The sequence below is a fragment of the Euprymna scolopes genome, chromosome 14 (assembly GCF_053919585.1).
Source record: "Euprymna scolopes isolate OS-2025 chromosome 14, ASM5391958v1, whole genome shotgun sequence".
Classification (NCBI taxonomy): domain Eukaryota; kingdom Metazoa; phylum Mollusca; class Cephalopoda; order Sepiida; family Sepiolidae; genus Euprymna; species Euprymna scolopes.
This window is the reverse complement of record NC_136495.1, coordinates 69863051-69873050: the sequence shown is the minus strand read 5'-3', so window position 1 is coordinate 69873050 and position 10000 is coordinate 69863051. Positions and strand designations below refer to the sequence as shown.

Genomic DNA, 10000 nt, shown 5'->3' with positions numbered 1-10000 from the left:
GTTTCGATTATAGCTGATGACGCTCAAGTCATTTATTTTCTTATAAATAATTTTCCCAAGAATTTTTGATAAGTTTTGGTTTCGATTTCGATTATAGCTGATGCAACTCCAGTGATCCATTTCTTTTTTTTTTAATAAATAATTTTATCAAGAATTCTTCATAAATATTGGTTTCAGTTTCGATTATAGCTGAAAGAATCAAGCTGATACACCAAAGTCATATGGATAGATTTTTTATTTTTGAAATCGCAACTTTATAATATATAAAAATCAATAGAACATTATCTCTATAAAAATATGTACGAAATGTGAAAGAATTAAAATATCATATTTAAACGTACTTAACGATTTGTATACGCCGGGTGTCCTTGATAGCTTAGATAAATACTTTTGTAGTTTTAACAAGAGTTACAATAATATCAGAGCATTTCTATTTACACCATGAATACCAACATCAATATATTACATATGAATGAGTCCCATATGGAATTTCCACAGGTCCCGTTAGTTATTATTATTTGCATCACGTTTTGTTTTTTGTTTTTTGCGGCAAAGCAAATCACTTTAATAGCCCACCAAATTTATATAATTAAAATCATATTTAAACATAGAAGGAAGGCACATAGTAGTTAACAAAACCCAACACCCTGTCCATGTTAAAAATGGTTTTCTAAATAGTAACATTATTATTTAGAAATTTGTTCAAAACAATGGGAGGGAAGCATTGTTTATATTTTGTTCTTACATCGTTTTCCCATTCTACCTACCAATCATCGACTATTTTCAACTGTTTATGAAAACTTTCAAGTAGAATGTTGTATACTAACGACGAACTGATACAATTTGGCTTTGTTTAAAATCAAAATAAACCTTTTGTTGACTTTCAGTTTGCAATACATTATAAGGAAAGCATTTGAGAAAAAACATACCCTCAAATTACCCAGAGATTCATGTAATAATTTTAAAATTTATGAAAAAAAACAAAACAAAAAAATATCTTATTAAATATTTATAAATATTAAAAGAATCAGGAATTGAAGCGGAATCAGAAATTTTAAATGGAATCCGTAATTGGATCAGAATTGGGAAAAATTTTTGAATCCTCTCACCACTAATACATATATTAAAAAGTTTGACTAATGGTCGGGTAACCTACATCTAGCAGCCAATTTTTCACCCCAAAACTGATTAAAAAGCTTGTTGCATGTCTAAATACTCTTTATGTAAAATTTTAAATCTTTAAACCCCAAATTAGCTGAATAGTTTGCTAGAGACTGCAAAGATCAAACCTTTTCAACGTTGACTCCTTGGCAGCCAAATGTTCGGTCAAAACCCAATTAAAAACTTGCCCCATGTCTGAATACAGTTTATGTAAAATTTCAAATGTTTAGACCAAAAATAGGCTGAGAGGTTAAATTTTTTTAAATTTGATCCCAGTTTTGACTCCTTAAAATTTATTGTTTTGGGCTCAAATCGAATTAAAATGTTTGATCCATGTCCAAGTAATCTATATCTAAAATTTCAAGTGTTTAGACCCAAATTTGGTGAAGGAGTTTGCTAGAGTTTTCAAAGGTCAAATCATTGAACTTTAACCTCTTTCCAGCCAATTTTTTGCCCAAAAATTGATTAAAAGTCTTACTGAATGTCTGAATACACTTTATGTAAAATTTCAAATGTTTAGACCAAAAATTGGCTGAGTAATTTGGTAGAGTTTGCAGACGTCAATTTTTTTTAACTTTGACCCCAATTATGACCCTTTAACATATATTGTTTTGGGCTCAAACCAAATTATAAAGTTAGATTTATGTCCAAGTAACCTATATCTACAATCTCACGTGTTTAGACCCAAAATTAACGGAGGATTTTGGTAGAGTTCTCATAGGTCAAATCATTGAACTTTGACCCCTTAACAGCCAAATGTCTAGTCAAAAACCGATTTTTGAGATTTTCCCAAATCTTAATACCCCTTATGTCAAATCTTGAGTTTGTAGACTGAAAATTGACAAAGTTATTTGGTAGGGAAGTGTACACAGACAGACAGAGACACACACACACACACACACACACACACACACACACACACACACACACACACACACACACACATACAAACATTTTCACTTTTATAAATATATAAATAGTTAAATATATAAAATAATTTTCTGTTAATGTTTCAGGGAGAAACCAGGTTTATAGACTTCCTCCTGCTACTGGTAAGTGATTAAAATTTTTTTTACTGCTTGACAATTCGTTGCGTGTATATATACATATATATATATATATATATATATATATGTGTTTGTGTTTATATGTATATATAAGTTTGTGTGTGTGTGTGTATATATATATATATTTTTGTTGTTGATCTTTTAAATGATATTAAGGTTAGCGTCTCGACCTTGGAGATCAGGTGGTTTTTAGAAAATTGCCCAATTTTTCATTTAGACATAAACAAATAATATTGTTTATTTTATTTATTTATTATTTTTTAAAAACAGTAAACTCTTGACAAGGTACTAGCAAGGTAAATAAATGTGTCAATGACAGCTAATCTGATGTCATCAATACAAATGTAAGATTCGCAGTACGGAACGCCTATTGGTGGAGTAAACATCACCGTAGTCTTCTTCAAGCTTAGAGTGAGACCGAAGGAAGAGCCTGCTGCTGAAAGTGTGTTCATATCCTCTTCAGTGTGAGCAACGAAGTCAGCATCATCAACATACAGTAACTCACATACAAGTGTTTAGAAGATTTTAGATCGTTTATTAAATCGCCTCAGATTGAACACTCCCCCAGTGATTTTGAACCTCAAGCCAACTCCAGTGTCATAGTCCTGAAAAGCATGAGCAAATACAACCGTAAAATATATTGAGAACAGTGTCGGGGCAGGTATATCACCTTGCTTGACACCATTGTCAACAGTGATCTCTTCTGATAGTTTTCTGTTGAATGTAACATGTGCTTTCATATTAACGATGTAGTTTTTTCAGCATGTGGATGAATGTGGGTGGACACCCAAGTTTGCTAAGTACTCTCCACAGGGCCTTTCTGTTGACAGTGTCTATAAAGACTTGATACAGAGGCGAGTTTTGTCCCAAACATTTCTCTTGCAGTTGTCTTGCCGAGAAGATCATATCTGTGGTACCTCTTCCTGAATGAAATCCACACTGTGTTTCTGGTAAAATTGACAGACATATGTTAGTCAGCAGTCTGGTAAGGAGAAGTATGGCTAACACCTTTTCGACTACTTCAAGATTAATGTCACGGTAGTTATCATACTCTAACTTGCTAACCTTGCCCTTAAATAAGAACACCAAAATACCATCTATCCAATCTTATGGAATCGGACAACTTCCCAACACACGTTAATCAGACTGAATATAGCTGATTTTAGGTTCTCTCCACCTCCCTGCAAGAGCTCTATCGGTATATCATCCAGACCAGATTCTTTGCCTAGGTTGCTTACTAGGAATTGACATCAATATCCGCATTCTTCAGATTACTATTGAAGCCATCTTTGTAGCATTTTCTGGATCTATGTTATGGAGGCATACCACTTGCAAGTTTTCCATAGATAATCGTTTTGACAAGTGGCCATCATCCTTATGTACAAGCTGACTCACCTAGCATAACTATGCAGTGGTAATCATGGATTCAAGTTTCAGTCACAGGGTTTTTACTTGCATGTTTGGTTTTGGGTGTGTGCATTTGCCATTTGATGTTCAAAATTCTTAAGCACTTAAGATGGAAGTCTACTAGAACCCTGATGTGTCTCTGGTGGGTTGTTCAAGTTTCTGCAGCATAAAGGAACACTGCGAGAACACGCCATCTTCCTTCGTATTAATGGTGAATTCACAGTTATTCCACACTTTCCTTTCCAGTTCCCCAAATGCAACAGAAGCCTTTTGAATGCGGGCACATATCTTAGCATGAAAGTAACCATCTCTGGATAAAATACTTTCAAGATGGACAAAGATACATACCACATTAACGAAAATGCTTGGCTCAATGTACTTCGCTCCAGGAGGAGGTCTTCTTCAAACTGATCTTAAGTCTGAATGCATCACAAGCATGAACAGTTGTCCATAATCATCTGCATGTTATTCTCATGTGAGCAAAAAAGTCTGCATCATCTGCATAAAGAAGTTCCCTGACCAGATCATGGAACACCTTCGATTTTACATTGAAACTCCTAAGGTTAAAAACCTTTCCAGATGTCCTGAAGAGTAATATATGTATATATATATATGTAATGTACGTAGGTACACAGAGGACGATAACAGGGGGAACACCAGAAAATGGCTGGTGCAGAAAAGAGACAGCATGTAGATACTTGCGGTCGGCTCTCGGCTGAATAAAGTCTTAAAACAAACTTGGCGTTTGCGTTCTCAGTGAGAAACACCACATGGCGACGAGGATGAGATCATTTCTCATAAAGGGGAAAGTTATTTAAACTTTTTCTCCGAAAAACATCGCGTTTAATAGAAATTAAATAGTAACATATTTCTACCTGCACACACGCATTTTAAAAACATGGCGTCTTATGGTAAAATCGATGAATTCTCGCCGAGTGGAGGTGATTGGGACACATACTCAGAAAGATTGGAGTATTATTTTGAGGCTAACGGAATACAAGATCCAGGAAAGAAAAAGGCCGTCCTTCTTTCTGTTTGTCGTGGTGAAACATTTTCTCTGCTGAAGGATCTCGTTACGCCACACAGCTTAAGAGACAAAAGTTATGAGGAACTCTCGCTCTCGTTAAAAGAGCACTGCAACCCAACACCGTCCGTAATTGTTGAGCGATTCAACTTTTACATGTGCCGCCAACAACCAGGTCAGTCCATTTCGGATTTTATTGCTCATTTAAAAAAAATTACAAAGTTTTATGAGTTTGGAAATACGATAGAAGAGATGTTGAGAGATTTGCTCGTCGTTGGATTGATGGATGACCGAATCCGTCGGCGACTGCTTTCCGAGAGGAAACTAACATTTCCTTATGCCCGACAGATAGCTCTTGCCATGGAAAGTGCAGGCAGAAATGTTAGTGACATGGCAGCCTGTTCAACGTCCAATTTTACAATACAGACGAAAGTCAACCAGGTTGAACGGCCTACTCCACTACGGAGACAAAAACAAAGACCATGTTTCCGATGTAACGGAAAACATTACCTCGACTCCTGTCATTTCAAAGAGGCAACGTGTAATTTTTGTCACAAAACCGGTCACATTTCACCAGCCTGTTTGACCTGGAAGTACAACGACAGAGCTGGAAATCGTAAAACCCACAAGGTCACCAGTGAAGAACCAGTAGACAAAGATACAGGCAGCGACTGCGCCTCGGTGCATAGGCTGTTTAACCTGCCAGCAAATAGTAAAACCGAGCCCCTGATGGTGTTGGTGGGCATAAATGGTCGCAATGTCGAGATGGAGATCGTCACCGGAGCTGCTGTTTCATTGCTCAGTCGCAATGCATTTGAAAAACTATGGTGTGAACCTGATAAGCTGGTACTTAAGCTTATGTCACAGAAACTAGCAACCTACACGGGAGAAAGTATCACGCCGTGTGGTACGTGTCAATTGTCAGTAGACTATGATGGCCGACAGTTTCGTCTGCCATTAGTGATTGTTTCTGGTTCTGGCCCTGCACTTCTTAGTAGAAACTGGTTACGAGTAGTGCAACTCAGCTGGAAACGCATCCATCAGCTGAAAGTAGTAAATGCTACATCTGCAATTAAAGACATTATTGCAAAATACACCAATGTTTTCAAGGATGAATTGGGCGCACTGAAGGGTTTCACAGCAAAACTTAGTGTTCACCCGAAAACAAAGCCCATATTCTGCAAGGCTCGACATGTGCCCTTTGCATTGCGTGAAAAGGTTGACAAGGAGCTGGATCGACTAGAGTCTCTGGGTATTATCGAACCAGTACAATACTCAGAATGGGCTGCCCCTATAGTAGCAGTTGTCAAAACTGACCAAACAATACGGTTGTGTGGAGACTATAAAACTACAATAAACAAATGTTCAAATCTCGACCAGTACCCTATCCCCAGGATTGATGATTTGTATGCAAAATTGGTGCAGGGAAAGAAATTCACCAAGCTTGACTTAAGATCAGCATTCCTGCAGGTTCTGTTAGAGGAAAACTCAAAGCAGTACCTTACAATCAATACACCACGGGGTCTCTACAGGTTCAACCGCCTCAGTTTTGGAGTAAAATCAGCTCCTGGTATCTATCAACGCTGTATGGACAATTTGTTGGCAAATGAACCACATGTCGTATGCTATCAGGACGACATACTAATTACAGGATCATCAGACGCAGAACACTTGAGCACCCTTGACCGTGTGTTAGGGAAACTCTCAGAATCTGGTCTCCGCGTTCGTCTGGACAAGTGTAAGTTCATGGCACCCTCCGTAACCTACTTAGGTCATTGGATTGACTCCGAAGGCCTTCATCCTACAGCAGAAAAGATCCGTGCCATCCGGGATGCACCAGCCCCATGCAATGTGACCAAACTTAAGGCTTTCTTGGGCTTATTCCAGTTCTACGCTAGGTACGTCCCCAATGTCACAGATAAGTTGGGCCCCCTCTATTATCTACTGCGGAAAGGTGTCTCTTGGACGTGGGGCACCCCTCAATTAACAGCTTTTCAGCGAGCCAAAGATGCATTACAGACCACAAATGTCCTGGTTCACTATGACCCGAAGAAGGAACTGGTACTGACCTGTAACGCCAGTCAATATGTTGTCGGAGCTGTTTTGTCGCACATCTTTGCCGACGGTTCAGAGAAACCTGTTGCTTTTGCTTCGAGAACAATGTCATCGGCTGAGAAAAATTATAGTCAGTTGGACAAGGAGGGACTGACTTTGGGGTTAAAAAGTTTCATCACTACTTATTTGGACGTGCATTCCATATCATTACGGATCATAAGCCACTTATCAGCCTCTTTAATCCAACAAAGCCAACATTGGACACCCTGCCACCAAGAATAATACGTTGGTCACTGTTGATGAGCGCTTACGATTACACGATAGAATATAGGCCTGGTTCACACATCGTCACTGCCGACGCAATGAGTCGTCTCCCCCTTCAGGAAGCGTTAGATGTCCCAACACCAGGCTGCATTATACATCTCATGGATCACCTGGACAGTTCCACTGTTGACTCGACTGACATTTGTGCTCATACACGCAAAGACCCCATCCTCTCTAAGGTTGTTCAAGCCACACAACATGGAGGGTGCAATCTCCCACATGATGCTCCGTATTTATCATTTCACGCTTGTAAAAAAGAACTAAGTGTTGAAAGGGGGTGGCTGCTGTGGGGTTCACAAGTGGTAATTCTCCACCATCTCAGGCAGAGAGTGTTGGACGAGCTTCACCAATGCCACCTTGGCATAGTCAAGATGAAGGCCCTCGCCCGGACCTATGTATGGTGGCCTGGGATAGATGCTGACATCGAAAAAAAGGTGAACAACTGTTACCCTTGTCAGTGCTCCAGAAGCCTACCTGCTAAGGCACGACTACACCCCTGGGAATGGCCAGTTGAACCTTGGCAGCGGGTTCACGTTGATTATGCCGATTACAATGGCCAATACCTGCTTGTCATTACGGATGCACACTCAAAATGGGTTGATGTCTATACCACAAGTGCAGCTACTTCAGCCACTACAATTGAAAGGTTGAGGCGCTGTTTTGCTACTCATGGTCTTCCGCACATTGTTGTCAGTGATAATGACCCATGCTTCACCAGTTCAGAATTTTCAGAGTTCATGAAACGGAATAGTATCGGACACAAATTTGTCAGTCCACATCATCAGGCATCAAATGGTCTAGCCGAATGCTCAGTTGGGCTGGTTAAAAACGGTATTAAAAAAATGTCGGGAGGAACTCTGGAAACAAAGATATCCCGTTTTCTGCTGACATACCGGACAACGCTTCACACAACAACGGGATCTACCCCAGCAGAGTTGTTGATGAAGCGAAGATTGCGCACCAATCTGGATCGTATGGAGCCCGCCACCTCAAGTGTTGTATATAACAACCAAGAATGTCAAAAGTTTGACCATGACAAATCTGCCCAGATGCGTTCATTTGATGAAGACCAAGCAGTATTTGCACAGAACTTTGGTTCCGGATCCATGTGGTTGGCTGGTCACATTCTGGAAAGAGTATCTCCTTTATCCTTTCTAATCAGATTGCAGGATGGCCGGTTGGTTCGTCGTCATCAGGATCACATCAGGTCTCGCCATTGTATCACCGAGCCATCACCTCAATCCCCAAGTAAAAACAATCCAGAACGCATTTTCACGGAACTAAACATGCCTCCAGATATGGCAACAGAAAATAACACACATCCACAGACTCCATTGACACATGAGAATTCGCCCGATTATGAGCAGCCAGATAGAGAAGTGAGTGAGCATACCCCACTAGCCCTGCCACGACGATCGGGCCGTACAATAAGACCACCGAATCGTTTTAGTCTGGATTGACCAAAGATTGAACAATTACCTTTTATTTTTTCTTAACTTTTAAAAAAAAAAAAAAAAGAAAATAAAGGGGGGGATTTCAATGGTCACATACTGAGGCAGAATAATCCTCGACCACAAAAGGGTCACAAGGGCAGTCTACCCTGACCTTTTTCCATGATAAATGGACCTTTCTTTTTTGGGGGGAGATGTAATGTACGTAGGTACACAGGGAACGATAAGAGGGGGAACACCAGAAAACGGGCGGTGCAGAAAAGAGACAGCATGTAAATACTTGCGGTCGGCTCTCGGCTGAATAAAGTCTTAAAACAAACTTGGCGTTTGCGTTCTCAGTGAGAAACACCACAATATATATATGTCTGTTTATTATGCAAACATTGACTTTCAATTTGCAATGCATTACAAGGAAAGCATTTGAGAAAAAACATACCCTGAAATTACCCGGAGATTCATGTAATAATTTTAAAATTTATGAAAAAAAACAAAACAAAAAAATATCTTATTAAATATTTATAAATATTAAAAGAATCAGGAATTGAAGCGGAATCAGAAATTTTAAATGGAATCCGTAATTGGATCAGAATTGGGAAAAATTTTTGAATCCTCTCACCACTAATAAATATATTAAAAAGTTTGACTAATGGTCGGGTAACCTACATCTAGCAGCCAATTTTTCACCCCAAAACTGATTAAAAAGCTTGTTGCATGTCTGAATACTTGTTATATAAAATTTTAAATCTTTAAACCCAAAATTAGCTGAATAGTTTGCTAGAGACCGCAAAGATCAAACCTTTTCAACGTTGACTCCTTGGCAGCCAAATGTTCGGTCAAAACCTGATTTAAAACTTGCCCCATGTCTGAATACAGTTTATGTAAAATTTCAAATGTTTAGACCAAAAATAGGCTGAGAGGTTAAATTTTTAAAACTTTGATCCCAGTTTTGACTCCTTATAATTTATTGTTTTGGGCTCAAATCAAATTAAAATGTTTGATCCATGTCCAAGTAATCTATATCTAAAATTTCAAGTGTTTAGACCCAAATTTGGTGAAGGAGTTTGCTAGAGTTTTCAAAGGTCAAATCATTGAACTTTAACCTCTTTCCAGCCAATTTTTTGCCCAAAAATTGATTAAAAGTTTTACTGAATGTCTGAATACACTTTATGTAAAATTTCAAATGTTTAAACCCAAAACTGAAGAGTAATAGAATATCTTTATCACATATATTTTTTTTACAGGAAACAATTCACAGACCATGAAAGAAATCTTGCCTAAATATATCATTGTATACTACTTGGTAAGTAAATTTCTAGTGATTTGTTTAACCTGAATGTGAATCGGGTTTAAATTGTATTGGTTCACCTGTAGTAGATCTATATTTATTGTCTATTTCTTTCTAGGTAACTGATCTTTATACACAAATTATTTCTCTATTATCTAATGAAATCATTTTGTATGGAATGCACTTATATCAGGCTACTTATACTCCCCCACCTTCTAGTCAGTTT

The 10000-nt window shown here is 38.4% G+C and overlaps 1 protein-coding gene across 1 annotated transcript in view; it reads left to right on the top strand.

Moving 5' to 3' along the window:
* The window catches only part of LOC145293073 (interferon-induced GTP-binding protein Mx-like), a 162121-nt gene that overhangs the window by 143421 nt on the left and 8700 nt on the right, over nucleotides 1-10000 (top strand). The window contains exons 15-16 of the mRNA XM_080139424.1: nucleotides 2178-2213; nucleotides 9731-9789. Of these exons, the coding sequence (XP_079995550.1) occupies nucleotides 2178-2213; nucleotides 9731-9789 (95 nt within the window). The remainder of the gene's footprint in view (nucleotides 1-2177; nucleotides 2214-9730; nucleotides 9790-10000) is intronic.